This window comes from Dromaius novaehollandiae, chromosome 29, assembly GCF_036370855.1.
Source record: "Dromaius novaehollandiae isolate bDroNov1 chromosome 29, bDroNov1.hap1, whole genome shotgun sequence".
Classification (NCBI taxonomy): Eukaryota; Metazoa; Chordata; class Aves; order Casuariiformes; family Dromaiidae; genus Dromaius; species Dromaius novaehollandiae.
The window spans coordinates 826,927-854,299 of record NC_088126.1 but is presented as its reverse complement, the minus strand read 5'-3'; the positions used below and the strand labels follow the sequence as shown (position 1 = coordinate 854,299).

Below are 27,373 nucleotides of genomic sequence, written 5' to 3'. Positions count from 1 at the left end.
GGCCCCCGGGAGCAAAATCCGGCTCCGAAGCGGCGCCGTCCGGCACCGCCTGCTCCCGCGAGCTGCGGGTGAAAGTCCGCGGGGCGGCAGGGCGCAGCAGGATCCGGCCCGCGTCCCCACCCAGGAATCCTGCTCGCAGAGGGCTTCGTTTAAAGCGACCTTTATTTAAAGAAGCGGAGGGACGCGGTGCCGGGGGGGGGTGGCGGCGGCCGGGCTCACTTCTTGCGCGGCATCTTGTCGGGGCAGCCCTGGAAGAAGTCGTTGCACAGGACGGCGGCGCAGGCCAGGAAGGCGGCGTACTCGTGGAAGTCCACCGCGCTGTCCCGGTTGCTGTCCAGGCTGCTCATGAGCTTCTGGAAGCCGGCCTCGTCCGTCTGCTTCTGCCGGGGGGGAGAGGGGGAAAGCGGGGCGTTGGCACCTGGGGCAGATGGCTCCGGGCGGCCGCCGGCCCGGCTGCCCCCCCCCCCCGCGGGCGGCTGCCCCCACTCACGCTGATGAAGCTGGGCAGCTCTTTCGTGAGCAGCTCCTTGAGCTCCTGCTTGCTGAGCGTGTACTTGTCCCCTTCCTTGCCCGAGTACTTGTGGAAGGTGGAGACCATCACGGCCAGCGCCTGCTCCAGCGGCGAAGCCATGGGGACGTCGGCGGGTCTGCGGGATGCCGGCGGCTGGGGCGGGCGAGGACGGAGCTGGGGAAAGGCCGTGCGGGGCGGCGGGGTCCCCCCGGGGCCGGCGGTGCCCCCCGCGCGCAGGGGGGGCAGCACCGGTTCCCTCCCCGCGGCCGCCGGCCCACGCGCGGCAGCGGCTGCGGGGACGGCGGGGAGGAGGACGCCGGAGCCTCGTAGGAAAAAGCGACTCACCGAGAGCTCAGACCGCACGGCGGAGCAGAGGCAGGGCGGCAGCGGGACGCCGCGATGCCGCCGCGTTTATAGCCCTGCCCGGGACACCCCCCGCCCCCCCCCCGCCGCGGGGACGCAGGGGGGCCGCGGCTGCGCCCGGCCGCGCATTGGCTGGCGGGAGCCGAGAGGAAACCCCGCGAGCAGCCCCGGCCCCCCCCGGCACGGCCCCCCCGCCTCGGCCTGCCCCTCCCTGCCCGGCCGGGGTGCCCCGGGGCTGCTTTGGGTTAAAAAGAGCGAGATCTGGGCCGGGGGACGCCAGGCCGAGGAGGGGCACGGGGCACGACCGGCCTCGGGCGCAGCGGGGGCTGGAGGCGGCTGCGGGCGCCGAGCCGGGGGCAGATGCTGGCGCGGAGCGAGATGCCGCACGCGGGGGGGGCTCAGCAGCCCCTCTGAGCCCCGCACCCGGCAAAATCCCGGGAAAACGCCGCCCCTTCGCGTCTCCGGGGAGAAACGCCGACCCCGTTGCAGCGAGCGGGTTGCATGCGAGCGTTTGTCCCTCCTGCAGCTTGGCAAGCCAAACCGCGGAAATCGCGACCAAAATAGACACACGTTGGCCCCAGCTGCCAGGCGAGGCGCTGAGCCGGGAGCGGCCGCGGGATCCCCCCGGTCCCGCTGGTCCCACTGGTCCCACTGGTCCCCGCTCCGGAGCGGCGGCGCTCGGAGCCGCACGGCCCCCGCGGGGCTCCTTCATGGCTGCGGTGCTGCTGCAGTTTGTTTTCTTTTCTGCTCCCTCTGTTTCTGGCCGAGGCCGATCGCCGGCTCCGTTTCCAGGGCTCCTCGTTGTGTAACGGAGCGCTGTTCCGGCGGCCGCGTGGCCTCGCACGTGCCGGGAGCCGAGCGGGAAAGCCTGCCGCCGCCCCGCCCCGGTGCTCGCGCTCCCCCCGCGCGGCCGGCACGCCGGGAAGCTCCCGCGCTCCTGCCTGGAATCGGCTCCCACGGCCTGTCCCCACTTCCCGACCGCTCCCGGGGCAGCGCCAGGTCCTGCCGGGACCCCGGCCCCGTTTCGGGGACTCCCACCCCCCAGCCGCCCGGGGCAGGAGCCTCCCGGGAGAAGCAGGACCACGTCCCGCTGGGAGCCGGCGTGGGAACCGCCGCGCTGGCGCCCGGGCGCGAGGACGGGGCCGTGTCCCTGCACGAGGTGCTCGGCACCAGCCCCGGGGGGTCTTTAAGGACCGTTTTGGCCAGACAACCCCCCAGCCCGGGCCTCGTCTCCCCGCTGGGAGAGGGGTGCAGGCCGCTGCAGACTCCCGGGGCGGGGAGGAGGCTCCCGGGGCCCAGCCGCCCCGAAGGAGCAGGACGGAGGAGGGCAGAGCCCGGAGCTGCCGCTGGGCTGGGGAGGCTGCGGGGGGGGAGCCAGGGGGAGCGGGGAGATGCTTGGCAGGGGAGCGGGGAGATGCTTGGCAGGGGATCGGCGCGGCCGCGCAGCGAGGCAGAAGCGGTGCCGGGGCGTTCCCAGCCCGAGGGCTGTTCCGCGGGGCTCTGGCACGGCTGCGGAGCAGCGGCAGCGCTCCCCGCACGCGAGCCCGGACCTGCCCGGAGCTGACGCGGCTGCGAGGGCTGAGCCGCATCCTGCCCAGCCGGTATCGCAGGGCAACGGCCCGGAAACCACCGCGGCTCCGTGGCGGGCTCGGATCCGGCTCCGGCATGGCAGTGCCATGCAGGGCTGCGGGAGGGTCCCCTGCCGCCCCTCGGAGACGGCTGCTCCCGCCCGGGCACGCCGCGGCCTCGTGCTCTGCCCCAGCCTGGGTCCCCCGGTCCCTCCCGCGGCCCTCCGCTCCCCAAACGCGCGTTGGCCGGGCGGCCGGTGCCGGCCCCGGGACGCCCGTGCGCTCGGCGTTAGGCGCGTGCCCAGGCTCTCCGCGCAGGGCCGAGCTGCGCCCGTGGCTCGGAAACAGCTCGGAGCAGCTTTGCTCACATTTTTCCAGCTGTGTCTCCCGGCTCCGAGCTGCAGCATGGAAAATCCCAGGGAGGGGAGGGGGGGGAACCTGCCGGAGAAAGCCGTGAGTCACCGGCCGGGCACTTGCCCCGGCTGACGCCGCCTCCGCACTAACGGCCCGCGCTCGCCCCGCGGCGAAGCCCCTGCGGACGCGCTCGGAGGCTTCAGTGAGGTTTTTATTAAGGGCCCAGCGGGGACGCGGTGCCCCGGGCCGGGGGGGACGCGGGTCACTTCTTGCGGGACTGCTTGGCGGGGCAGTCCCTGAAGAACTCGTTGAAGCCCATGGCGACGCAGGCCATGAAGCAGGCGAACTCCTGGAAGTCCACCTCGCTGTCCTTGTTGTGGTCCAGGTCGTTCATGATCCTCCTGAACTCCCCCTCGTCCATCTGCTTCTGCGCGGGGAGAGCGGAGGGGCTCAGCGGGGCCGCGGGGGCGGCGGGGCGGCTCGAGGGGCTGCGGAGCCGCGGCCGCTCCCGAGGGCGGATGCAAAAAGGACCCAAGCGCCTGGCGCCGGGGGGGTCCCACGCCGCCCCCTCCCACCCCGGGGGCTTCGCCTGCCCCGGCCGGGGCGGCCCACAGTCGGGGTTTGCTGGCTGCGCCCGGACGCGGCTACAGCAAAAGTCCTTCTGCATCGCGAAAACAATCTCTGCCAGTGGGTTTCACCTCCCCCCTCCCACTTCGAGCTGGAAACCGCAAGGGGAAGCGCAAAAAGAAAAAAAAAGGGGGAAGATAAAAAACTGAAATCAGAGCACTACTTTTTTGCCAATCAAAATATTTCTGTGACGACTCGTGGGTCTGAGAAGAGCCAAGTTTCCTTTCCGTTTGAGCCCGAGCGCGGGGCCTGCTCCAGCCCGGGCCCTCCGGGTCCTCGTCTTCCTCCTCCTCCTCCTCCTCCCCCTCCCCTGGCCCCCGGGGGCTCAGGGCATCGCTGGGGGCTGCAGCCCTTGCACGGAGCCCCCCCGGGTTGTCCCCAGCTACCGAACGCGGCGATGGGGCGCGAGCCGCCCCCGGGGCCACTTACGCTGCCGAAGCTGGGCAGCTCCCGGTTGAGCAGCTCCTTGAGCTCGGCCTTGCTGAGCTTGTACTTGTCCCCTTCCCGCCCCGAGTACTGGTGGAAGGTGGTGACCAGGGTGGCCAGCGCCTGCTCCAGGGTGGACGCCATCGCCGGTCCTGCCGGGCAGAGCGGGCCGCGCCGTCAGCCGGGGCACCACGGCGGGCACCGGGCACGGCTGCGGAGCGGAGCCGCGGGGCGGGGGGGGGGGGGGGGGGGGACTCACCGGGGTCGGCGCCGACGGGGGCTGCGCAGCGGGTGCTGCGGGCGGCCGGTGCTGGCGTTTATACCCGGCCGGGAGGCGCTGCCCGCGCAGCCCCCGGGCTTTCCCAGCCCCTCCGCGCCGGCGGTTTCGCCCACGCCTCGTTTTTGCCCAACGGGCCGTGTGATGCGGTTAGCGGCGGCGGGGGGGGGGACCGGGTGCCGGGGGGGGGGGGGCTGCCGGCCCCCGCGCGGGCGGCGGGCTGGGCGAGGCCAGAGCATCGCTCCGTCGAGGCCGCGGGAGCCTCCCCGATTCGGAGGGGGAGCCAGGGTAAATCCTGGTGTAAAGCAACCCGGGCGGACGCGCGGGGCCCGCCAGCCGGCCTCGGCAGCCCCGGCACAGCCGCTCCCAGCTCCGGCCCCCGCAGAGCCAGCGGGACTTGCTTCTCCCCGCGACGCAGCACCCAGCGAGGGCCGGGGAAGCGCAGGCGTCTGGGCCCTTCTCCGAAATCTGGCACGTGTTGGGGGCTGCGTCACGGTTTGCGGTGGCCACACGGCGCTCGTCCCGCGGGGTCGCAGCACCCCGGGGCTGGGGGACGCGGGGGGCTGGTGCCCAAGGTGACGCCAGGGCCCGGGCGGCAGCCGGCACCCGGGGCGATGCTGCCGGGGATGCGGGACGGCGGCGAGGCCTCGAGCTCCCGCGATGGGGAGCGGCTGCAGAGCGCGGCGGCCCGTCCTCGTCCCCGGGGCCTGCGGCCGCTCCTGTCCCACGGGGCGCCGCGCAAAGGCCCCGGGGCTGTCGGGGAGGGGCCCCCGGGGCGCAGCCCGGCCCCCCCGCTGGCTCCGCCGACAGGCACCCGCGTCCCGGCGGCGCTGGCCGGCGCGGCCGGATTCCTGCGCCGTGACTCAGCCGCGGCCCGGCCCGGCCCGGGGCACCGCGCCCGGGGGGGCGGCGTCGAGGGGCTGGCGAGGAGGAGGATGAAGGCCCGGCCCTGGCACCGCCCCCGCCCCCCCCGAGTCTCCTCCCCGTGGAAAATCCCCGGGAGGTGCCGCGGCCCGGCGGGGGCGGGACGGGCCGGGATGTCGCCACCGGCAGCACCGCGGGCTGCGCCGCCCCGTCGGGCCGGGCAGATCCCGGGGGTCCCGCGTCCCCCCGGCTCCTCTGCCCACGGGTGATCCCTCGGGATGCCCGAGCCTGGCGGGGGGGGGATCAGGGAGGCCAACCCCCCCCCCTTCCCCGCTGCCCCGCTCCTCCCCGGCCCGAGGCACCGCCCAGGGGCCGGACCCCCCCCCGGGCCCCCCCGGACGGCGCCGGGGCCGGTGGCGGCGGTGTCTGCTGGCCCCTGGCGGCGAGCGCGGCCCCGCAGTCCCCCCCCGTCCCCCGCCCCGGGAAGGCAGAGCCTCGGCCGCGCTGCTCCTCCGCACTTTATTGCTGCAATAAATAACGCGGCCGGGGAGGCCGGGTGCTTCGGGGGAAGGGGCTGAGCTCCCCCGCGGAGGGGGATCCCGTAGCGGGGGGTTTCCTCCGCGGGGCCGCGGCCCGGGGCCGGCGCGGAGGTCTGAGGCCGGACAACGCTCGTGTCCGTGGTGCCTCGTGCCTGGCAGCACCGCGGACGGGGCTGGCGGGGCGACGCGAGGGCGAGGACGGCGCGGCGGGAGGAAGGGGCAGCCGGGGGCTGGCGGGGGCTCGGCGGCGGGGGCAGCGCCCCGGGCCGCCGGCTACTTGGTGTGCTTGGTGCCCTGCTCCTGCTGGCGGATGATGTGGGCGATGGGGCTGGCGATGCCGCCGATCAGGGTCCAGTACTCCTCGAAGCTGATGCGCCCGTCCTTGTTCTCATCCAGGTCGCAGATGAGCTTGTCGGCCGCCCGCTTGTTCCCGGTGTCCTGGGGGGGGGGACAGAGCGGAGCGGCTCAGGCGGCGGCCCCCCCCGCGCCGCCGGCCGCCCCCCGCGCCGCCCCTGCCCGGCCTCACCGTCAGCATGTGGTTGAGCTCGCGGCTCAGCATCTTGCGGAAATCCTTCTTGGTGATGCGCCGGGGCCGGCGGCGGCAGCAGCAGCCGCTCGAGTACTTGTCGAAGTTCTTCACCAGCGCCTGCACGGCCCACTCCAGCTCCGTGCCCTCCGCCATGGCCACCGCCACCGCCTGCGGGGACCGGGCTGTGGGGGCCGCCGGCGCCGGGGCCCCCTCGTCCTCCCGGGGCGCCGCGCCGGCAGCGTCGCCCCAAAACCGCCCCCGCGCCGGCACCGCCGCCCCGGCGCCGCGGCCGCCCCGAGCCGGGCGCCCCACCTGCGCCGCGGGCAGCCGCCCCCGCTCCCACCGCCAGCACCGGGGCTGGGAGAGGCGGTGGCGGCAGCGCCGGGGTTTTACCTGCCGCCGTCCCGAGCCGCGCAGCCCCCCAGCCCCGGGATCCGGCCCTGCCCGCGAGCGGCGACAACGCGGCCCCGCGCCAGGAAGCGCTTTCCTATGGATGGGCCCGGCAGGATGGACCCGTCACGGGGTCAGGCGCCTGCATCCCGGGCAGGATGCGTGCCGACGGGAAGGGGAACTGCGCGGCCCGGCCTGGCCTTGGCGCTTCCCTGCGCCGGCCCCGCAGGCCCCGCGCCATCCGCAGCGCCATCCCGGCCCCACCGGCGTTGGGGACCGCGGCTCCAGCCGCAGCGTCCTTGTGGGATCCCCGTCCGGGGTGGAATCGCCCCATGCCACGGTCCCCCGTGCTGCCCCGGTGCCCCGGTGCCGGCTCCTGCCCACACCCAGCCCATCCCCGTGGCGTCCCGGCTCGGCACCGGGACGTGGCGTCTCCGTGCGGCTGCGGCGGGGGCGAAGCAGGCGGCTGGGCGAGCTGGGGCCTGCCGGCAGCTCCGCATCCCGCCTGTCATCCCCGGCGGCGGAGGCAGGACGAGGGGCCTCCGAGCCGGCATCGCCCCCCTCCTCTCGCCGTCCTCCCTGGCGAGCCGCGGGGTCCGGAGCCGGCAGCGCCACGGCCCAGCACCGCCGCGGAAAACCCCTTTTCCCGGGGGCTTGGTGGCGGCAGCCGGTTCCCGCGGATCGAGCAAGGCATTTGCCGCCCGTCGAGGCTCTTCGCACGCAGGCAATGCCGATGGCTGTTGCAGACCCCCGGCGTGCCCATGCCGGACCCCGCTCTGACCGGCTCCGGGATATTCCCACCCGGCTCCGGGCATTCCCACCCGGCCGGCTCCGGCATGCCGCGCGGCTCTTCCCCGCTGAGTACTCACCCGAGGGGCAATTCCCGTGCCGAGCCCGGGGCCTTACCTGGCCTCGTCCGGGGTCCCGCTGCACGTCCCTGCCGGCTCCCGCGGGTCTGCAGCGCGGGCGCGACGCAGCCGCTCTGCTTGCCGCGCACCCATGCCGCCGGCGCCCGGCCCGCTCTTAAAGAGGCTCCCGCCCTCCGCCGTTCCCGGGGCGTTCCCGGCCCAGCTCACCTGGGAAGCGCCGCCAGCCGATTGCAACACCTGGCCGGGCTCGCGCGAGCGGCGCCGCAGCCTCCCGGCCCCCCCGACGCCGCGGGGCCGGCCGCCGGGGTGAGGGGCTCGCCCCCCGTTCGCCCCGGCACGGTGCCGCCCCGCGACGTTTGCGGGCTGCTGCTTTTCACCGAAAGCGGCGTTTCCGAGGGCGGACGAGGCGCTCCTCGCCCGGCCGCTGTGCTTGTGAACTCGCAGCCATGATGAATCGTCCCAGCAAATTGCACCCCGCGCATCTGCTGGAGCGATGGCTCGGGGATTTGGTGCCGAGATGAGATACGGGGGTTACCGGGAGCTGCGTGTTTGTGGCTGCAGAACTGGGGGCAATACGTTGTCGACAGGAGCTGCCTGCCTGGACGACACGGCGCGAGCCCGGCCTCGCCGAGATGCTCCGGTGCCGTTGATGCAAGAGCGCGGGAGGGTGGGAATCCCTCCCGGCCCCCGCGGGCAGACAGCTCACCTCTGAATCACCGCCTTTCCTCGCCCTCCCGGAGCTGGCGGATGTCACAACCGCATCCAGGCCCTTATTTTTACAAGGCATCCAGGGCGTGTGCGTGCGCTCACAGCACCCGGGACCGGCCCGGTGCAGCCGGGGGTCCCGGCCGTTTGGGTTGCGCCGCGGTGTCGGGGGCCCCTGCAGCGTCGCCGGCAGCGGGGCTTTCGCGGGGGCTCTGCCCGGGGCGCGGGAGGGGGACGCCGAGCCCTCGCTTTCGGGGACCTTTGGGGATGCCGTGCCGGGGACCCCAGCCCTGGCCGCCCGGCTCTGCACGGAGCCGGGGTTTTCCCACATTTTCCCGCACGTGGAGCCACCGCAGCCGGGGCGGCTTCCTGAGGGGCCCCGGCACGGTCCGAGTCATCCTGCGGGCTGCCAGGACTCCCCAGGTGCAGCAGGTGCTTATCGGGGTGGCTCACGCCGCAGGAATTGTCGGCCTCCCCATGGCACATCGTCACCCCGGGAGCAGTCGCCAAACCAGACCGAGGGCCCAGGAGTCCCCCCTCCCACGGCCCAATTGCAGCCCGGGCTCCCCTTCCCCTCCCGTGCTCCAACCATTTGACACATTTCCTGTCTCTAATTAAATGCACACCACACCTTTCTGCTTAATTTCCATGTATTTATTTCCCAGGCAGGAACAATAAATAGTCATTCTCGTTGTGAAATCCACCCCAAGGTGAGAGGAGACGGGGAGGTCCCATGGCCGAGTCTCGGTGCCGGTGCTGCGGCGGCGGCCGCCGGGTCAGGGAGGCCCTGCCTTCCGCGCAAGTCCAGCCCCGGCGTTCACCCCTGCGACGGGGCTGCTTTTCCCGTGTGTTTTTCCGTCTAGGAACGCTGCCGCGCGCCCGTCCGGCTCAGGGCCCCTCGCGAGCCCCTCGCCCTGCGCCGCGGCCCCGCTGCCGGCGTCCGACCGCGCCACCCTAACGAGCCGCCCCTCCGCGGCATTTGCTGCTTCCTACTTTGCTGCAATTACGCGGAAATCCCACACTTTCCCGCCCCGGCGGGATTTCCCTGTCGGCCTCACGGCTCCCAGGTCTTCCCAAGCCCGGAGTGGGGTCTCCTCCGAGCTCTGGCACAGGGAGCACCCGCCGAGGTGCCGGCCCGGCACGGCCCCGCGGGAGGGGACCCCGCACACCCGCAGCACCCTGCACACCCGCAGCACCCCGCACACCCGCTGCACCACGCACACCCGCTGCACCACGCACACCCGCAGCACCCTGCACACCCGCTGCACCACGCACACCCGCAGCACCTGCAGTGCCCTCGCACAGCCATCACACCGGGCACACCTGCAACGCCACGCACACCCGCAGTGCTGCACACACCCGCAGCACCACGCACACCCGCAGCACCCCCTGCACACCTGCAGCACTGTGCACACTTGCAGTGTCCTGTGCACACCCACAGCATCCCCTTACACACCCGCAGCACCGTGCACACCCACAGCACCCCGTGCCCACCTGCAGCACCCTGTGCACACCCGCAGCACCCCGTGCACACCCGCAGCACCCCGTGCACCCTCACACCCTGCGGAGGGGCCAGCGTGGCCGTGAAGCCAGGCAGCGAGCGATGCTCAGAGCTGGGATGGCTGCAGCCCCCGTCCCTCCGTGCTCCCCCCTCTCCCGCTCACACGGAGAAGGACAAACGAGGCCTCCCAGCCCTCTCTTTTCCAGTGTTTTCCTTTATTAATTTATACAAAAGTGGTCGCAAGTGATGCAAGCTGGTAACAACCCGCCGGCCGGGGAGGCCGCGGCGAGGGACAGGCGGGGGGGCACCGCAGCCAGCGCGTCCCACGGCGCGGCCGGACCCTCGCAGGCGCCCCGGGTGCCGGCCGGCGGCGAGGCTGGGCTCGGCCGCGGCGGGGAGGGGGACGAGCCCCGCATCGGGGGGCCGCTGGGGACGGAGCTGGGCCCCTCTCGCCGCGCCGCGCCGGGGCCAGCTACCTGCAACCGGGGGCTTTCGGGTTAGCGGCCCTGGAGGGCAGGACGGAGACGGCAGCTCCAGAGCCGGGGCCGGGAACCTTCCCGCCTCCCTGCGCCGCGGCGGGGCCGGAGCGGGCGGTGGGAAGGACGTCTGCCGGGGAAGTAGGGGCGGCGAGGGCAGGGATGGAGGCGGGGGGGACCCCACTCCCCGGCGGGGCCGCGGCGAGGAGGCGAGCCCCGGGAGGAGCAGCGCTGCGTCGTCCCGCGGCGGGGCCGGCAGCCGCTCGCGCGCCTTCCCGTGCCCGGCGCCCGCTACTTCCTGCGGCAGCCCTTGGCCGCGTCGCCCATCATGTCCCAGTACTCGCCGAACTCCAGCTTGGCCTCGTCGGGGTCGCCCATGCACTCGATCTTCTCGTCCAGGGGCCCCACGCACTGCGGGGCGGCCGAGAGCGTCAGCGGCGCGGGGGGCGGGCGGGTGGCCGGCCCCCCCCGGCCCCCCTGGCGCTGCCTTTACCTTGCCCAGGTGGGGCAGCTTCTGCACCACCAGCTCGCGCAGCTCGTTGGGGGTCAGGTACTCCTTCTGCCCCTTCACCGCGTAGCAGTGGAACTGGTTGATGACGGTCTCGATGGCCCGCTCCACCTCCGTGAGCTCCTGGCAGTCCTGCGCGGGGGAGAGCCATGAGCGGGCAGCCCCGGACGGGGCCCACGCGCCGCAGGGACGCGACGCCCGCCGCGCACAGGTGCCGTCCCGCCGTACGGATGTGCCATCCCGCCGTACGGATGTGCCATCCCGCCACACAGACGTGCTACACCACCATACAGATGTGCCATCCCGCCATGCAGATGTGCCATCCCGCCACACAGACGTGCTACACCACCATACAGATGTGCCATCCCGCCATGCAGATGTGCCATCCCGCCACACAGACGTGCTACACCACCATACAGATGTGCCATCCCACCATGTGGATGTGCCATCCCACCATGTGGATGTGCCATCCCGCCATACGGATGTGCCATCCCGCCATACAGATGTGCCACTCCACCATACAGGCTCCATACAGCTGCAATATGCCCTGTACAGGTATGATACCACCCCATACAGATGTGATGCACCTCCATACAGATGTGTTGCGGCCCCATACAGCTGTGGTCCAGCCCATGCAGCTATGGTCCAGCCCATGCAGGTGCTGTGCACCTCCATACAGACGTGATGCTCCATACAGATGTGGAGGCCCCCATCCAGCTGTGGCAACCCCTCGTCCTGCTCCTCCCTGCGAGGCCGCCCGCCCCGGCAGGAGCTGCCGGCCCGGCGTCCCGCGGGCGCTACCCCGTCCCGACTGGTTCTTCCTCCCCTCGCACGAGCGGCGGCGGGAGGCTGAGTCAGGGCCCGGGACGGCCCGGGCACCGCCAGCACCGCACCGCAGCCCACTGCCTGCCGCCCCGGCGCCCTCCCCGCCGCGGCCAGGGAGCCGGGGCCGGCCCGGGCCCCCACCCCGGCACACGGCTCGGCCGCAGCTCCCCAGACACTGGCACTAATTAGCCGAAGCCAAACGGCGGTGAGTCACTCGGCGCTGCGGTTTCCCCTTTAAACACCAGCAACCACATCAGGAGGTGCCCATTAGAGAGAAACCAGCAATCTTCGGCACCTCGTCCCGGATCAAACCAAAGCCCCGGCGCGGCTGGCTGAGGCCGGATCCTGCGCCGGAGCTGGGGGCTGCCGTCGCCCCGGCTCCGCTCCCGTAGCACACGGGGAGGCACCTCCCGTTCGGAGGCAGAGCAAAGCAGGAGACTTGGCCCTTCGGGGCCTCGGAGAGTTTGCAAGGAGCGAAAGCTGCCGCTTCCCGAGCTCGCACGCGGCCCCGAGCCCGGCACCGGGGCGGCATCGTGCCCAGCGCAGCCCCTCCGGCCGGGAGCTGCCCGGCTCGCTCAGCACCCGCCCGTGCCCGGGGGCACCGGGGGCACCGGGGCCGTGCGGCGGCGGCGCGCATCCACCTTGCGCTTCTTGCGGCAGTTGCACTGGCCCATGCTGCTGCTGGCCGGCTCGGGAGCTCCTCGGCGGCGGCGGCGGCGGCTCCGCGCGGGGTCCTGGGGTCCGGCGGGGGGAGAGAAGCGGCCTCAGCGCTCGGCCCCGGGGAGGGATCCTCCCGCCGCGGCGCCGGGGAGCGAGGCGGCGAGCTGCCGCGACACGTCCCGGAGCCGGGAGCGCGGCGGTGCCGGGGGCGGCGGGGGCGCGGGGCGGCGAGGGGCCGCTTACCTGCTCGGCGGGCGGGCGGGCGGCCGGGGTGTGCGCGGGCTGCGCCGCGCCGGGGTTTTATACGGCGGGGAGGCGTGAGTGGGAGCTCCCTGCGTGCCGCCGGCTGCGGCGTGGGGCAAGGCGTCGCGTTTGGGAGCCTGGCGCCGCGCCAGCGTGGGGCCGGGAAACGCCTCCTTCCCGGCCACATTTGCTGCTCCCCATGGAGCCGTGGCGGCACGGCACGGCACAGCACGGCACGGCACGGCATGGTCTGGCACGGCACGGCACAGCACAGCACAGCATGGTCCGGCACGGCATGGCACGGCATGGCATTGCATGGTCCGGCACGGCACGGCATGGCACGGCACGGCATGGTCCGGCATGTCACAGCCATGCTTGGGAACAGCCCTGCCACCCCCGGGCCACAATTTCGGCAGCTCCTGGCCCCATCGGGAAGGCACGCGGGACTCGTGCACGGGTGGTTCCCACGGCCCCCCGAGGACCCCCCGACCCGTCAGCCCCCGCTAATAACCCAGGCGACGCCGGTGCTGGGAGAAACCTCATTTATTAGCTGCCGCCGGGCGCCGTCACTTCTTCTTGCCCGCCTTCCCCCGGCGCCGGTCCCCGACCAGCTCCCCGAGGAGCCGCCAGTACTCGCCGAAGCCCAGCTCCCCACCGCTGCCGCCGTCCAGCTCGCGCATCCGGGCGTCCAGCGACGGGGCGTCCTGGGGGGGGGGGGGGCAGGATGGGGTGAGCGGCCAGGCGTGGGAAAGGCCCAGCGCGGCACGGATGGACGGACGGACGGACGGATGGGGCCCGCGGACCCGAAGCGCTTTTCCTTTCGCTTTTTCGTGCAAATCCCGGGAGCAGCCCCCCCCCCCCCCCCCCCGCGCGCGGCCACCCCCGCGTCACCTTGGCGAGGCCGGGCAGCTCGTGCCGCAGCAGCTCCCCCAGCTCGGCGGCCGTCAGCGTGCCGCCGCGTCCCGCCCGCCCCGCGTGGCTCACGAAGACGGTGGCGATCTTCTCGATGGCCGTCTCCAGCTCTGTCAGCTCGGCCGCGGCCATGCTGGCGGCTGCGGGGCGAGAGGAGCCGCAGGTCGGACCCGGCGGCCGGGAGCGGAGAGCGGGCCCCTCTCCCCGTCCCCGGGGCGGGCTGGCACTGGGTGCAGCGAGTTTGCCAGGTCTCAGCTCAGCCCCGGGGCGTTCGGGGACACGGGGCGGAGGGAGGGGGACGGGGGGTCCCTCGTCCAGCCCAGCGGACCCTACTTACCCCGCTCGCCGGCGGGCAGAGCGCTGCGGCCCCCCGCGAGGCTTTGCACCCGGCGGCACGGCACGGCGGTGCGCGGCGCTTTGTTCCCAGCCCGCGGTGTAGGGTTTCCCGCGGCGGCCGGATGCACGGACACCGCCCGGCCGCGGAGCCGTCCTCCCCGTCCCCCCCCCGCCGGTGCGGCAGCCGCCCAAGGCCACGGCCGGCAGAGCGGGATGGCACTGCGGCAGGGCCGGGCACCCGCGTCACCTTGCCCGGAGAGCGCGGCCGAAAGCCACTGCTTGCCCCCTAACCGGCACATTTTTGGGGAGCATCAACCACATGTGCACCAAGTGCAGCCTGGGCTCTGCTCCAATGCAGGGCGGCTCCGGGGGCTGCGAACGCAGCATTGCAGCCCAGAGCCCCCCACGGCCATCCCACTGCCCCCAAAAGCGGCTCCCGCACCCGGCCTCGGCCTTGGCATCGCCGCGGACCCGGGCGGGCTCGACCCGCGCCGAGTGAGAGTGGTGACTCAGCCGCCCGCTGACATCATCCCTATTAATAGTGGGCTTTGTAAAAAATTAATTAATCCAAATTAATTAGGGGGTGGGAATTGCCCAAGTGTTTCCCTTTAATCATCATATATTTTTAACACAGTCGCCCAGGCCGGTTTCCACCCGGCGCGGGAGCCGCAGCGGGTCCCCGCTCCGGCGGGGCCGTTCCCACGGGGGCCACGGGAGCGGGACACGGGCACCCGCCGCCCAAACGCCTGGGCACCAGCGATGGGCTGCGGGGCATCGCCCTGGGTGTGGGGGGGGACCGCCAGCCCGGTCTCGCTGAGCCCCGACGCACTCGCTCCGCCGGGGCACGGGGACAGGAGGCCGCGGAGCATCCCGGTCCCCACCCGCGGCACCAGCTCACGGGGCAGGAATTGGCTTCCTGCAGCCCCATCCGGCCCGGCCCTCCGCCCGCGGTGACGGTGGGGACGGGATGGGACGGGACTTCCGCTGAGCCCCGCGTCGCGGCACGGGGACCGGCTCCGGGGAGCCGCCGGGCTGAGTCACCGGCCCCGGGAGCCAGGCGGGCCCGTGACTCGCGGCCCTGGAATTCGGGGTGCCGGGACGGGGCCGGGACGGGGCCGGGCGGGAGCAGCCACCACAGCCGCCCCGGAGCCGGGCCGGGAGGAGCGGCCGCCCCCGGCGCCGAGCACCCGAGCATCCCCGCGCCCGAGCCCCTCGCCGGGCCGCCGCGAAGGCTCCCGCCAGCCGCCTCCGCGCGCAGCCCGTGGGCCGGGAGGCGAGATGGGCCCAGCCCCGGCACCAGCAACTGGAGCAACTGGTTTAGCTGGGGCGCAGGGGAGTCGCAGGGGCTGGAACCTGTTCCCGGGTGTGTGTCAACCCGCTGGCACGGCCCCCGCTGCTCCCGGTTTGGCAAGAGCTCGGCCGGGGCACCCGCCAGCGCGGGCACGTCGGGCGCTGCCCCCGCGGGAAAGCGTCCGCGCTCGCTGCAGGGGGTTTCGCACCGCACGGCGCAGCCGCACGGACGCGGGACACACGGACACGCGGCACGGCTGTGCCCGCACCGGCGGACCCCGCTCCCCTCCGCCGCCCCGAGACCCCGAAACGGCCGGACCTGCCGCTGCCTCCCTCCACTCCATCCCTGCATCCGGCTCCGGAGGCGGTGGCTCCCCCCGGCCCCCCCACGCTGCCCAGCCGCGGGCACGGGGAGCCGGCGGGCACCGTGCAGGGCACACGGGAGGCGGCGCGGAGGGAGCGGGATATAATTAGCCCCGGCCGAGGATGGGAATCCGGGATAAGGAGCCCGGCACCACCCGGCTCTTGCGAAAAGGCGAGGGCCCCGGCGCCCGCCCCCGGCGCGGGCGGCACCACCGGCCCCCGGAAACCCGGGACACAGGGCCGCGGCTGTTCCCGCTCGGACGCCGGCCCGTAACGAGAGCCGGGATTATCGGCGCCGGCGATGCCAGCCGGGGAATCCAGTTTCTTGGCCCCCGCCGTTGCTGCAGCAACGTTCCCAGCAGGGATAGTGGGGCTTTTTTTGTAATTTAACAAAAGCCCTTTCTGCGCGCTGCGGCCGGGCGGCCCCCAGGGGCCGGGGCCGCGTCACCCGATAGCCCCCGCCAGCCCCCCCCGGCCGCGGCCGGCTCCGAGGACACCGGATACCCCGGGGGCCGGCGGCGAGGGGGGACCGACAGTGGGGGATCCCCGCCGGGCGCCGCGGGGGAGCCGACCCAGGGGGTGAAGCCGGCCGGGGGGGGGTCCCCCCACTGCCGCCCGCAGTGTGCACGCACGGATGTGCCCCCCCCGCACCCGGCTCCTCGCTCCCGGCGGCGCCCGGCCCGGCCCGTTTCGGGCGCGGGGTGCAAGCGGGGCCGGCGGGGCCGCGGCGGGGGGACGCGGAGCTCCCGGCGCCCGTGCGGGACGCGAAGGCCGCCGGGGCCTCGACAGGCGCCCCGTGCACCGGCCCCCGCGGCGCTGGCGCGGGGCGTCCGGCGGTGCCAGCCGGGCTGTCCAGCCGCGGCCATCGGATCCTCCCGGAGGGAGGGGGCTCGGAGCTTATTTAAGGTGCCGGGCGGCCCCGGGCGGGCGCACTCGGAGCCATGGCGTCGCAGCTGGAGGGGGCCATGGAGACGCTCATCAACGTCTTCCACCACTACTCGGGCAAGGAGGGCGACAAGTACAAGCTGAGCAAGAAGGAGCTCAAGGAGCTGCTGCAGAGCGAGCTGGGCTGCTTCCTGGAGGTAGGGGCCGGGGCGGGCGCGGGGCTGCCGGGGGGCTCGCCGAGCCCCGCGCTCGCCCTCTGCCCCTTCCTCCGCAGACCCAGAAGGACGCGGGCGCCGTGGAGAAGATCATGCAGGACCTGGACGAGAACGGCGACGGGGAGGTGGATTTCCAGGAGTACGTGGTGCTGGTGGCCGCCCTCACCGTGGCCTGCAACACCTTCTTCTGGGAGAACGCCTGAGCCGGGCCGCCCCCCGCCCCGCCCGGCCCCCCGAAACGCGGAGCCACCCCCCCGCACCCCCTCGGTCCCGGAGCCTCCCGCCGGCATCTGGCTCCGCAATAAAGGCAGCGACCCGGCCGGCGGCGTGCGTCCCCTCCTTGCTCGCCGGGACGGGGGGCACCGGGCGGGGGGTGGCGGGGGGCACCGGGATGGGGGGCGAGGCGGAGGGTGTCCGCGGGCGGAGGAGAGCGCCCCGGGGGGGCTCGAGGAGCCGGTTCCCATCACCTCCCACCCGTGGGGGCCAGTGCTGCCCACCCGAGCGCTTCCCCGACGGCATCCCCGGGGCTCCCTGAGGGGCCTCCCCCCCCGGGGGCGGGCCTGCGGGGTGGCTGTCCCTCCCCTGGGGCGGGGGAGGCAGGCGGGGGACCGGGCACCCCCGCCCGCCCGCGCCACGGCCGCAAAGCGGGGCGAAAACAGCGCCCGGCTTCGACGGAGCGGACCGGGCCGCGCCGCCGCCCTCAGCCCGCGCCCCCCACACCGGCCCCGCCGCGGCCCCGCCCACTCCCCATAGACCACGCCCACTCCCCGAGGCCACGCCCCCTCCCCGCGCCCCACCCGCGCCTCGGGGCACCAATGGCCGAGGGGGCCGTTCGCGTCACGAGCTCGCCCTTGCCCCCGCCTGTAGTGGGCGTGGTCACGCTCGCGGCCTGGCGCCTGCGCCCTGCGAGCCGCTGCCGCCATTTTGCCCGGCTCGGCGCAGGTGGTGGGGGAAGAGGGAGGGCGCTGCGGCTGCCGCCGCCGCCATTTTGTCGCGGGTGCTCGAGTGCGGCGGGAGCGGGCGGAGGGGACCGGAGCGAGTCCCGCACCCCACCGACCCACCCGTCAGCTATCCAGCTAGCCCCCACCGAAGACCTGGCGACCGTCTGCTTCGGTAAGAGCGGCCGGCCCTGGCTGGGGCCTCTGCGGCGGAGCCCGGGGGCGGGCGCCTCTCTGAGGGGAGGCGGGGGGCCGCGGGGTGGCCTTAGGCGGTGGGTCCCCGCCGCGCGGGGGTGAAATGCGGTGCTTTGCCCTGAGCTCGCCCACCGGGGCCTTGCAAGGTGGCTCGGATGGGGCAGGGCCAGGCCTCGCCCTGCTCCCCGGGCCCGGTCCTCGGCGGGCGCCAGCTGCTCGGGGGGCTCCTGTCGGCGGGGTTTCCTTGCCAGCTGCGTTGTGGAGTTTGCGTGGGCAGGGAAAAAGGCTTTTTTGAAACATCTCTTTGTCCCCCCGCCCCCGAGGGAGGAAAAAAAAAAGTGATGCAGCAGATTATTAGCTCAATTTCTAGCTGAGCGGGCTGTAGAACGTCGTAAAAATTTTATTTGTTACCAGTAGCTTGAGGATAAGTGCTTTTGCCAGTCGCCTAAGCGCTAGATGCATTGCTAATTATAAAAATGAGACACTGATCTGAACAGTTAGCGGGTTTGAGCTGTAGTCTGCAGCATTTCAAGTTGTAGTCATCACTGCTAAAACTTGCGCTCTGATCCAAAAATAATAACAGCTGAGTTTAAATCCCTTTGCTGCTTTCACGAGCAATGTGACAAGGCTTCGTATTAGAGAGCCGCATTGTGACTGCTGGTGAGCTGCCTATTAGAGTACCACATACTCAGAAGCTGAAGTAACTGCACAAATGTATATGGTTACCCCTGTCCAGCTCAATTATGGCAATCAAAAGGTAGTAAGAGAGGATGTGACTTTAATATTTTGAAAGTATATAGGCCTTCTGTAGGAAAAAGCAGTTTTTGAATAAGCTTTGAATTTCATTACTGAATGTGTGGTATGCATCTGTTTAAGATGGAAACCCCATTCTCTGTCTTATTGATGCTAACTGTTTAGGAGCTGTGGAAGTGTCACTAGGTGCAGTACTAAACAAGGTGTTTGGGTGCCATCTTGGCTGCTGATGGATTATATTTCTGCAGCGTTACTCCTACCAATGGCAAATCTTCCCTTTCTGAAAAGAAGACCCTTCAGTAAGGAATGAGATAGCATAACTTGTTAGTTTATTAAGTTTACTGTATCACGATAATGACCTAGGAAATTTGAGAAGAGTATCAGTAGAGTATTATTTGCCAAGTTCTTGGCTGTCTCTACAAAAGGAGCTGGAACGGAATGCAGGTTTTTGAATGTTTAACCAAGTAAAGGCAAGTTCTCCTGCTGTTTTTTAAATCAAGCTCTCGTGTTTTGCAGATTCTCTTGATCTGAAGATGGCTGCACAGTCAGCACCGAAGGTTGTGCTAAAGAGCACCACCAAGATGTCTCTGAACGAGCGGTGAGGAAGCCAACAGCAGCTTCAGCTCATAAGAAATTTTTTACTTAGTTATCACTGTCTGGTTTCCAAAAACCAACGTGGTTTCTGCCCTGTTTTAACCTCACTATAACAAGCAGATGGCTATGCACCTCTGTCTTAAACTGCAACAAATGTGGTACACAAGGTTAAAAGGGCAATTGTTTTGGAGAAATTTATCCATAGCAGTTAATATTAAACTATTCAACACATAAATATGGTGGGATGTGTTATAACAAAAAAGAGAAACCTCGCACCCTCCCTTTTTCTTCCACATGTTTTTACATTTATATAGTTGACACTGCAGTATGGTAGCATGTTACCTAAGCTGCAGTAGGCTTGCTGCTTTGTCCAAGGCAGACACACGCGCATGTGGTCTGGCCTGTAAGAGGCATGCAGCAGGCCATTAAACAAGCCCAAAGGCCCTTTAACAATGTTTTGGGCCTTGTAAGAGGCAAATGCTTTGCTCCATCTCCATCTCTCTCTTTTCTTGGTGCTGATTTCTTTATCTCTTCTGTTGAATATCCTTCTGCTTTTCCATGCCATTAAGCTTTTGTGGTTCTACAGTGACAACTAACCGTGGTGCTTCAGTTATATTTCACTTTCTCACTAATCACTCTTGGATTAACTACGTTGATATCATGAAGCCAGGGAAAAATGAAGCATTTGTATGCAGTTCCTGTTCCAGCAAGTGCTGCAGTGAGATTTAGCCTGAACCAGTGCTTGGCTTTTATCCTGGAGAAGAGGAATAGTGAGGTGCAGTGCGGTGAATGCCTGCTCATCTGTTGTGGTTTGGTCAGTCCACATTACTCATTCCGTAGTGCTTTATTTTGCTGTCTTGGGTAGCTCCCAGGACACAGTAGAAAGCTGATGGGTTGCTGCTAAGGAGGCTTACCATCTTGTTGTATGTTCTATTCCATATAGCTCTTAAAGGCAGAAGATTCTTCATGTGCCAAAGAAGTTGCCAAATTAACTGGTTTTTTTATAAACGAGTACACTTGGATGGTGGTGTTTCTCCTGGCACCACTTCTGTGGTGTGCCAGAGGCATTACCAGTGTGTTCTCAGAGCAGTGTCTTTTATAGAGCTGTCCTCTGGCACTGAGTCTTTAAACAGTTTTCTAAACTCTTTGGGGTTATTTTGGATTTTGCAGTCAGATTTCAGTTTGCTTTTCTACTTCTTTGCAGTGTCCTCTCTCATCTGTCATGGTCATCTCTGCTTATTGCTTGTTTTCATTCCTTCTTCCATTTCTAAAATCAGTAACCTAAAACTTTATCACTTCTGAATTAATACACAACATCATTTCTAAGTTTCCAGTTCTTGCACATTTGTGGAAAACAAGGAATACGTAACTCTCATATGACGTGACCTAAGTACCACTCTTTGCATAAGGTTCATGGGATCTGGAGATCCAATCTTGAGAACCATGAAATGCCAATAAATGTGTGTAATAAAGCTTTATTTAAACACCCATTTTATTCGACCTTGAAGCTTTACTAACATGCTGAAGAACAAACAGCCGATGCCAGTGAATATTCGGGCTACCATGCAGCAGCAGCAGCAGCTAGCCAGTGCCAGAAACAGAAGACTGGCCCAGCAGATGGAGAATAGACCTTCTGTCCAGGCTGCTTTGAAACTTAAACAGGTGAGAGAAAGCATCATATTCTAGTGCAGCCGGTTGATGATGCCTGTTGCCAGCTGATGGCTTTTCAGGATATGGTGGATTTTGAAAAATGTCCCTGAAAGTTAAAGATGAGAGGCATAGAGGGGGCTAACAGAAAATTCCATTTTTCACTTAAGATAAGTAATGCTTTGTAACTTATGGTTAATATTACTGAGTTAATCATTTTTGTGCTGGCTGTTCATATCTCCTCTCTATTTTTTCAGAGAAATGTTCTCATTCTGAGTTTCTGGATCTGCTGAGTGCTTCATCTCTCAATCTAGCTGCAGTTACAATTGCTGCAGATTGTTTCCAGTACTTACTACCCAGTTGAGGCTGGTTGCTCCCATCCCCAACACCACCCTCTCTTGGTGCACTCCCTTGATAACAGCTGGCTGCAAGGACCAGATGAACAAACTCTGATTTTGATTGCACGCACATACTAGAATGCAGGGCTCAAATTAAGGAATAGTGTAGCATTCTGCTTATATAAGTGCTTTACCATTCCATATTTTGGTGATTAGTACTGCAGGTTACTGTGTGGTCCTCCTATTGGCATTTGTCCGTAGAACGGAAAACAAATGCCTCTGATTTCTCTGCTGTACTCAGTGTGCTTATCCATAGCTCTGGACTGAGGGAAGATGGAGGAGGGGGTTGAGGTGGGCAAAACCACGCTACAGCGATAATTAAAAATAATGTACAGAAGAGACAATTAGCTGTTTTACTAGAGTTCATTCATTGTGAGACTGAAAGGATTGTTGCAAGTTGTAAACCTTCCATTTAAATGGAAAAGCTGGAAAGATTAGCTGAAAATGTATGTGTAGGGCACAGATTGAAACCTGCAGGGAAGTGGTGTGCAGCTGCGTACTGAGTTTAAATGGCAGCACTGCATGACTTGACTACAGCAGTAGTTAAATACAATTCTCTACATTGTCTAGCACACCAGGAAAAAGCCCTGGAAGGTTTTTAGCTGAGCTTCTTCATCGAATAGCTGGAATACTTAAATCTGCCACACATGCTAGCACTGGGGACTCTGTGATAAAGAGGAATGTAACTGCATTTTAAGATCTTTTGAGACTTCTGTTGGAAAACCAGACTGCAGTGCCAGTTATCCTTACAGAGTTTGTAAACAAAAGCTGTGTAAATGGAGAGTCTAAATGATTCTGTTTAAAAACAAAAAAAACCCAAAAAACAAAAAAACTGTTGAAACCTTAAGAAAATGTCATAAGTGGTAAGTTAAACTGGATTTGTAGTGTAAAGTGACTGCTTGCTAAACTGGGGTGCTGTGGAAGAACAGGAAAGAACTAACTTTTGAGCTTAGCTCTGCTACCTGTTGCATTTGTACATCTGGCACGGGTATGCTTCCATGATCTTCTAGAATTAAAATGTTGCCCCAAATTCTACCCAGTTGCAAGGGAGGGCTATGGAAGGGCCTTGTGGGGAAATCCCGAAATCCACTTAGTGTTGGGTTGTTTTTTGAAGATTGCAAGTTGCTTTGGAAGTTGATGTGGTGCATGATTTGTTTTTTCCACAAGTAATATACAGGGTGTCACTGGAGGCTTTTTTGGTGCTTTTGGGTGTGCTACATCCAGAGGTGTAGGGGAGCATTGATTTCAGTGATGTGTCTGTCACCTGTGCTTCAGAAAAGTACTTTTTCAGACAGCTGTGGAGCACTGGTTGTGCTAGCTTTGTGGGTTTATGTTCTGCATCTTCCACATCTGCGTGCATACAGGTTTACATATACCTGCTGTGTTTTTTATCTAAAAGCTTTTATACTTACTGTGGTTCTAGACGTGCATTTACTCAGTAGCTGGAGCAGACTGAGATGCTACCATGCTGAGCACGTCTAGTAAAGCAGAAAGGCAAGCACTCTTAGGTTCTTTCAGTGCAGAGTCCAGCAGCTTGTCTTAAACTGCTATGGTAAGTGATGTAAACTAAGAACTGGATTTGGAGCATACACATACTTTCCATTTCCATTCTGCCAGCTTAGCTGGGCAAAAGATGCTAACATCTTAAACTGCTGCAGCTGTTGGAAAAGTGAATGAATGTCTAAGCTCTGAGGCAGTGAAATGTGAATCTTATTACAGCTCTCTTAGAGGGACCAGTTCAGCTGTTCACAGACTTGGCTCAACTAGGCTTGTAAAACTGTCAAACAGTCAACTTAAGTGAGCCTTGGAACCTGTGGTAAAAGATTGATCTGTGTTGCCTTAACTTCTGTGGACCAAGAGCTCTTGTTCTTGAGACAACCGTAAAGGTTCCCACGTGCTTCCAGGGAAGCTCTTTGTAGGGTTCAGCAGTTGCTACAGAAACTATAGCCTGCCGTGCAGAGACGGACCAGACTGGTACCAGTGCATGTTAACATACCAAGATTTAAATTGGTAGTTCAGGTGTGCCTGCAGCAGTTCTGGTACAGGCAGTTGAGGACAGGAGCAGCTACACTGTCCCAAGGTAAGCCAGCTCTGCCTGTGAAATGGAGCCTGTGGTAGCTGGGCATACAGGACACAAACTCCACTGTAAAAACTGTACAAGCCAAGATCATTATTATGCTGTTACTTTGGTGAGGATTACTTTTTCCTGCATAGTGTTTTCTCTTTAAAATGTGGAAAAGTTCATGCATGTCCATTAGTCTTTGTGGAAGCCTAGCCAGGAAAGGGTTGTAGCAGTAGGTCAGTGGGGATGATGTTTGTGGCATGTGGCTGCACAGATGTCACCTGCTCTGGAGAGGTAGGTTAGGCTTGTTCTGCAGTAGGGGTGGTAGTTACTTTCTATCTCAGAGGTTTATTTGAACTACTTGCTGATACTATAACCTTCCAGTAAAAAGAATTATTAGGTTGCCTTGTGGATTAAGTGTCTGCTCTGATTTGGACTGGGCAGCACTGTTAAAAATGGAGAAAAATACTTCCTTTTAAGTTGCAGGCTTCTTCCAGGAAAGGTCTTTGTTCTCTGACCTTCACAAATTATCCCTCCCTAAGCGAGTTTGATTTTCTTCCTTTCGAGGCCTGAGTATGTTGTGGAGAGGTGGTGACCCTGTATTTACACACGCACACAGACTTACTGCTGATCTGTGACGCTTCTTGCTATGCTGCTTACATTGCAAGTCTGGGATTGCTGCATGACTTTCCTGTTCCTTAAAAATCTTCTATTCCAGAAGAGCTTAAAGCAGCGCCTCGGTAAAAGTAACATTCAGGCACGGTTAGGCCGACCAGCAGGACCGCTTGCTCGTGGAGCCATGGGAGGAAGAGGAATATCTATGGGGCAGAGAGGCTTGCCACGAGGAGCCATGCGTGGTGGGCGTGGAGCAAGAGCCCTGCTGAGAGGAGGAATCCCGCTCAGAGGTCAGTACTGTAGCTGAATTGGAGTTGCTCATGTGTGAGCAGACAGTGATGCTGTCTTTTTTAACAGCTTGACTCTGATTCTGTTACCTTCTAAGCATTGCTTAATACAATGTGTTGCCTAGTGTTAAAAGTAATTTCTTTGCCTGACTTGAATTCCTTTACTCTGTTGAAGGTCAGAGTCTGCTTCGCGGAGGACGTGGTATGTCCCCAAGGATGGGCCTGAGAAGAGGTGGCATTAGAGGTCGCGGTGGCCCTGGAAGAGGTGGTCTAGGCAGAGGAGCCATGGGCCGTGGAGGACTCGGTGGCAGAGGTTAGTGTGCGCAAACTTTAGGAGTGAGGATGTGCAGACCTACACCCCCCCCATTTTTGAAGTGGCATACAGAGTAGTACAGAACGAGGGCTTCCTTTTCGGAAACATTTTAGCAAGCCTTGTGCCTAAAGGAGATCTGAGACTGCTTCATTGTTGCCAGAGGGGTTTTGAGGCCTATCAGTGAAGTTGTCCACTCCTGCAGATAACACTGTAGTTGCTTGATGCCTTGAATAGTAGTAGAGATGAGCATTTTCATGAATTGAAGAAGACTGCACCATAAGGCTTTTTAAAATAACTAATGAGTGATGGTGAAAACTAATAGAAGAAAAAAACCTAAACCCCTGCATGCCAGTGAGCAGCTTCCTTGATGATGATTCAATTTCAGACTTCAGGTTTAAGTTTTTGTTGAGATGAAGCAAGCCTTGGATAAATAAATTCTTCACTGTCAACAACACAGAAGGATCAGAGTAAACTAGGCATACAGGAGGAAGTACAGGAGACAGCTGTTGATGCTAGGATTGTTAATGCTTTGCACAGATGTTTGTTTAGAACATTAGCCAAATGCTCTTTCTGTTAAGCAAAAGTCGTGTCACTTTGAGATTGGCCAAATATTTCTAGGAGTTACAGCAGTCTTCAGGAACCTGCATCTCCTTTGACAATTTTGGTTTGTAGCTTTAGCTGCATTTCTTATCCTGATGAATGAATACTCATCAATGTGGTCTCTTGCTGTCGTACTTAAGAAGTAGTCTGAAACTGGCTCTAACTTTAAGGTACTTGTAGTAAAAGTTTGCTTGTAGTAGCTGGTAGCATTGCCACCTTGTCAAAAACTTGCACCTGTCCCACGGGTGTGAAGGCATTGGATGACGAGGTGCATTCCACCAGAGAGAAAAACATGCAAAGCGTAGGTGGAAATGGAATACAAGCAGGTGAGGTGGTAGTATGAGCTGAGAGCGTAGCAGATAGTTGTGGATCAAATGTCCATTTGGGTTGCTAGATTGAAACAGAAGCAGCCTGGAGAGCAACTTTAACTCAGCAAAAACTGCACTGCCCAGGCTTTGGAGGCAGGCTGCGGGATAGCTTCTTAAGTGGTGCTGCATACGACTTCTGCTTAGAGATGCTGAAGCAGCACTTGCAAGTGTGCTGTGTTGTACAGGCACTGAGGAGTGACCGCTGTAGCTCTTCCGGAGGAATACAGCCGTGCCAGCCCCTGAGGCTCTGTGTGGTGTCGTATGTAACTGTCGTCTTGTCTCACTGTAAGGTCGTGGCATGGCAGGCCGGGGAAGAGGGGGCTTTGGAGGTCGTGGCAGAGGCAGAGGACGAGGAAGAGGATCAGCACGTCCTGCGTTGACCAAGGAGCAGCTGGACAACCAATTAGATGCTTACATGTCTAAAACAAAAGGACACCTCGATGCTGAGCTGGATGCGTACATGGCTCAGACAGACCCAGAAACAAATGACTGAAGGTCATTCTGAGAGACTGTTGTCAAAGTTAGTGTGTATGTCAATACCCATAAGCTAAAAATGGAAACCCTGATTCATGCTGGAAGGACCCACAGGAATAGGGAGCGGCCCTGTTCTACCAAGAGATCAGACTTTAGTGTGTTCCTCTAACATTTTGATACTATGTGTTGTATGAGACTTTTTTTGATTGTTTCTTTTTTATATTTTTTCCTAACTACTCCAAACAAGAATGTGACAGATCTGTTGCAGTTAATCCACTGACATCAATGCTGGCATGTGTCCAATGCTCCGACCAGGCAGCACTGGTTACTGAGGCTCTCTTAGTGCGCATGAAGGGAAACGCTGCATGCATGCCACAGTCTGTGCTGCTTTAGGTGAAGTGCTCATTGGTGCTGAATATAAGGTGTGGGATCACGTGTTTGTGCCTACTACACTCATGGTTACATTTTGGGATAGGTGTTATCCCTCAGTGTGACTGAATGGTCGAGTTCTACGCCTGCAGTTTTGTTTTGACCCTTCTGAAGCAAGCCTGCCACAGCTCCTCCCAGCAGGGCTAACAGTCAAGTCTGATTTTAGGTATAGTGCTCCTCCGTAGACATTGCCAAGCTTCTTGTTTCATACCAAAAGTTCCTCTCTGTTGATAGCTAGCGTTGTGTTAATAAGTAGTGCAGAAGACTTTCAGGTTGAAGGCTTTTTTGGTTTGGGGTTTTTTTGTTCTAGATAAAGTTTGAATTTCTGTTGTATCATGTTTTGAATAGATGGCACCAGTGGTTTCTGTATACTGATCTGAAAATGAACAAATGTTTATTTAAAGGAATTGGAAACAGGAACATAAAATTACACCTGTGAAAGAAAATCATGGTAGAACTGTCTCTTTAAAACATGGGGTCCAAAATTCGTTTGTTAATGAATGCTGTTACCTTTCAGTGAAACCAAAACTGAATCTCCAAATCAGACCAACTCTGTGTGCACTTAACCCAGATTGGTTTTGGAAGTTGAGAAGGGGTCTGCTCCTCCCCCTGTCCTGAAGTTTTAAGTTCAGCCATTCTGTGAACTGTTCCAGTTTCAATGGAATCTTGTATTTCTGGTTTGTTGTAACAAAGGAGAAATAATTATAAAAAATTATGTGGACTCTGGGGTTTTTTCTTCTCCCCTGCCCCTTGAAATGCTGCACATCATAAGTAGTGCCTTTTGCTGGGGGTCTCTGATCTGGTGCCCTGGGATGAATCTGCTTTATAGGGGGCAAAAGGAAGCCAGTGAGCTTGTATGCTCCAGTGCAAGACGAGACACCACAACCGCGCTCTGGAATGTGCTCCGGAACAGAGCAGTCCCTAATCGCGCCTTCATCTGCGCCGGCTGGGAGGCGGCAGAGCCGGGCTGCAACACGAAACCTCGCTTCTCCCGCGGTGGGAGTGGTCAGCCCTGCTGCTTCACAGCCTCCGCAGGCAGGATATTGCTTGTCTGCTGCTCCTGGCACTGGGACTACAGTACAAAGGACTGGTGAACAGCTGCTCGCTCCTCCTTGACAACCCCTTGCGTCTGGGTGTTGTAACTGCTCTGGCTGGCAGTGATGCTGGCGGAGCAGATGCTTGTTTCCTTACCCTCTCCTGCACAGTCGTACAGCTCTGCAGGTAAAAGTGCAGGTCACGTTCCCACAGCTGCTGTTCTACTAAATGGCCCGATCTGGAAAGGCAGGGAGAGCTTCTGGTGTCATGTGGAGGCTTTTCATCTTCTTAGCCAAAAAACTGGCAAGATACTTTTAACGCTGCCCTCCCCCTGCTCCTGGAGAGGAGCTTTAAACGTCTGCTGCTTTAGCTGAAATGCAGAGCTTCCCAAAACCGTCAGGATATTACTAAGGGGTAGGAGGGCACTGA

The 27,373-nt window shown here is 63.4% G+C and overlaps 7 protein-coding genes across 8 annotated transcripts; 2 read left to right on the top strand and 5 right to left on the bottom strand.

Annotated features, from left to right (window-relative positions):
- Positions 1-144: 144 nt before the first annotated feature.
- LOC135323933 (protein S100-A4-like) lies at positions 145-978 on the bottom strand. Its single transcript, XM_064499164.1, has 3 exons — positions 857-978; positions 491-664; positions 145-380 (listed from the first exon to the last, which is right to left on the bottom strand). Exons 2-3 carry the CDS (start codon positions 629-631, stop codon positions 216-218), a joined length of 306 nt encoding a protein of 101 aa, XP_064355234.1. The 5' UTR covers positions 632-664; positions 857-978; the 3' UTR covers positions 145-215.
- Positions 979-2,986: 2,008 nt separating this feature from the next.
- LOC112994016 (protein S100-A4) lies at positions 2,987-4,256 on the bottom strand. Its single transcript, XM_026118104.2, has 3 exons — positions 4,109-4,256; positions 3,853-4,001; positions 2,987-3,223 (listed from the first exon to the last, which is right to left on the bottom strand). The coding sequence occupies exons 2-3, from the start codon at positions 3,991-3,993 to the stop codon at positions 3,059-3,061; spliced, it is 306 nt and encodes a 101-aa protein (XP_025973889.1). The 5' UTR covers positions 3,994-4,001; positions 4,109-4,256; the 3' UTR covers positions 2,987-3,058.
- Positions 4,257-5,490: 1,234 nt separating this feature from the next.
- Positions 5,491-7,480, bottom strand: S100A16 (S100 calcium binding protein A16). The gene is made up of 3 exons (XM_064499163.1): positions 7,355-7,480; positions 6,056-6,226; positions 5,491-5,967 (listed from the first exon to the last, which is right to left on the bottom strand). Exons 2-3 carry the CDS (start codon positions 6,209-6,211, stop codon positions 5,803-5,805), a joined length of 321 nt encoding a protein of 106 aa, XP_064355233.1. The 5' UTR covers positions 6,212-6,226; positions 7,355-7,480; the 3' UTR covers positions 5,491-5,802.
- Positions 7,481-9,719: 2,239 nt separating this feature from the next.
- LOC135323934 (protein S100-A14-like) lies at positions 9,720-12,290 on the bottom strand. Its single transcript, XM_064499165.1, has 4 exons — positions 12,236-12,290; positions 11,974-12,066; positions 10,493-10,639; positions 9,720-10,410 (listed from the first exon to the last, which is right to left on the bottom strand). The coding sequence occupies exons 2-4, from the start codon at positions 12,004-12,006 to the stop codon at positions 10,291-10,293; spliced, it is 300 nt and encodes a 99-aa protein (XP_064355235.1). The 5' UTR covers positions 12,007-12,066; positions 12,236-12,290; the 3' UTR covers positions 9,720-10,290.
- Positions 12,291-12,763: 473 nt separating this feature from the next.
- S100A13 (S100 calcium binding protein A13) lies at positions 12,764-13,643 on the bottom strand. The gene is made up of 3 exons (XM_026118108.2): positions 13,485-13,643; positions 13,127-13,287; positions 12,764-12,939 (listed from the first exon to the last, which is right to left on the bottom strand). Exons 2-3 carry the CDS (start codon positions 13,277-13,279, stop codon positions 12,802-12,804), a joined length of 291 nt encoding a protein of 96 aa, XP_025973893.1. The 5' UTR covers positions 13,280-13,287; positions 13,485-13,643; the 3' UTR covers positions 12,764-12,801.
- Positions 13,644-15,895: 2,252 nt separating this feature from the next.
- S100A1 (S100 calcium binding protein A1) lies at positions 15,896-16,550 on the top strand. The gene is made up of 2 exons (XM_026118109.2): positions 15,896-16,218; positions 16,296-16,550. Exons 1-2 carry the CDS (start codon positions 16,078-16,080, stop codon positions 16,437-16,439), a joined length of 285 nt encoding a protein of 94 aa, XP_025973894.1. The 5' UTR covers positions 15,896-16,077; the 3' UTR covers positions 16,440-16,550.
- A 582-nt stretch (positions 16,551-17,132) lies between these two features.
- Positions 17,133-26,630, top strand: CHTOP (chromatin target of PRMT1). Of its 2 annotated transcripts, none has more exons than XM_026118103.2 (6): positions 17,133-17,349; positions 18,639-18,720; positions 20,225-20,378; positions 23,545-23,728; positions 23,901-24,038; positions 25,297-26,630. In XM_026118103.2, exons 2-6 carry the CDS (start codon positions 18,656-18,658, stop codon positions 25,497-25,499), a joined length of 744 nt encoding a protein of 247 aa, XP_025973888.1. In that variant the 5' UTR covers positions 17,133-17,349; positions 18,639-18,655; the 3' UTR covers positions 25,500-26,630. The 2 variants fall into 2 exon arrangements, with proteins under 2 accessions (XP_025973888.1, XP_025973886.1); XM_026118101.2 differs by having other exon boundaries at positions 17,134-17,349; positions 23,542-23,728.
- Positions 26,631-27,373: the final 743 nt, after the last annotated feature.

Excerpts from the sequence above, each read along its gene's own strand:
- S100A13 (XM_026118108.2), bottom strand. The coding sequence starts at position 13,279 with ATGGCCGCGGCCGAGCTGACAGAGCTGGAGACGGCCATCGAGAAGATC. Across the intron at positions 12,940-13,126 it reads AGCTGCCCGGCCTCGCCAAG|GACGCCCCGTCGCTGGACGC; the intron begins GTGACGCGGGGG and ends CCCCCCCCCCAG.
- LOC135323934 (XM_064499165.1), bottom strand. The coding sequence starts at position 12,006 with ATGGGCCAGTGCAACTGCCGCAAGAAGCGCAAG. Across the intron at positions 10,640-11,973 it reads ACTGCCGCAAGAAGCGCAAG|GACTGCCAGGAGCTCACGGA; the intron begins GTGGATGCGCGC and ends TCCCCCGCGCAG. Across the intron at positions 10,411-10,492 it reads AGCTGCCCCACCTGGGCAAG|TGCGTGGGGCCCCTGGACGA; the intron begins GTAAAGGCAGCG and ends GCCGCCCCGCAG.
- CHTOP (XM_026118101.2), top strand. The coding sequence starts at position 18,656 with ATGGCTGCACAGTCAGCACCGAAGGTTGTGCTAAAGAGCACCACCAAG. Across the intron at positions 18,721-20,224 it reads AAGATGTCTCTGAACGAGCG|CTTTACTAACATGCTGAAGA; the intron begins GTGAGGAAGCCA and ends TCGACCTTGAAG. Across the intron at positions 20,379-23,541 it reads CTGCTTTGAAACTTAAACAG|AAGAGCTTAAAGCAGCGCCT; the intron begins GTGAGAGAAAGC and ends CTTCTATTCCAG.
- S100A1 (XM_026118109.2), top strand. The coding sequence starts at position 16,078 with ATGGCGTCGCAGCTGGAGGGGGCCATGGAGACGCTCATCAACGTCTTC. Across the intron at positions 16,219-16,295 it reads AGCTGGGCTGCTTCCTGGAG|ACCCAGAAGGACGCGGGCGC; the intron begins GTAGGGGCCGGG and ends CTTCCTCCGCAG.
- LOC112994016 (XM_026118104.2), bottom strand. The coding sequence starts at position 3,993 with ATGGCGTCCACCCTGGAGCAGGCGCTGGCCACCCTGGTCACCACCTTC. Across the intron at positions 3,224-3,852 it reads AGCTGCCCAGCTTCGGCAGC|AAGCAGATGGACGAGGGGGA; the intron begins GTAAGTGGCCCC and ends CTCCCCGCGCAG.
- S100A16 (XM_064499163.1), bottom strand. The coding sequence starts at position 6,211 with ATGGCGGAGGGCACGGAGCTGGAGTGGGCCGTGCAGGCGCTGGTGAAG. Across the intron at positions 5,968-6,055 it reads AGCTCAACCACATGCTGACG|GACACCGGGAACAAGCGGGC; the intron begins GTGAGGCCGGGC and ends CCCCCCCCCCAG.
- LOC135323933 (XM_064499164.1), bottom strand. The coding sequence starts at position 631 with ATGGCTTCGCCGCTGGAGCAGGCGCTGGCCGTGATGGTCTCCACCTTC. Across the intron at positions 381-490 it reads AGCTGCCCAGCTTCATCAGC|AAGCAGACGGACGAGGCCGG; the intron begins GTGAGTGGGGGC and ends CCCCCCCGGCAG.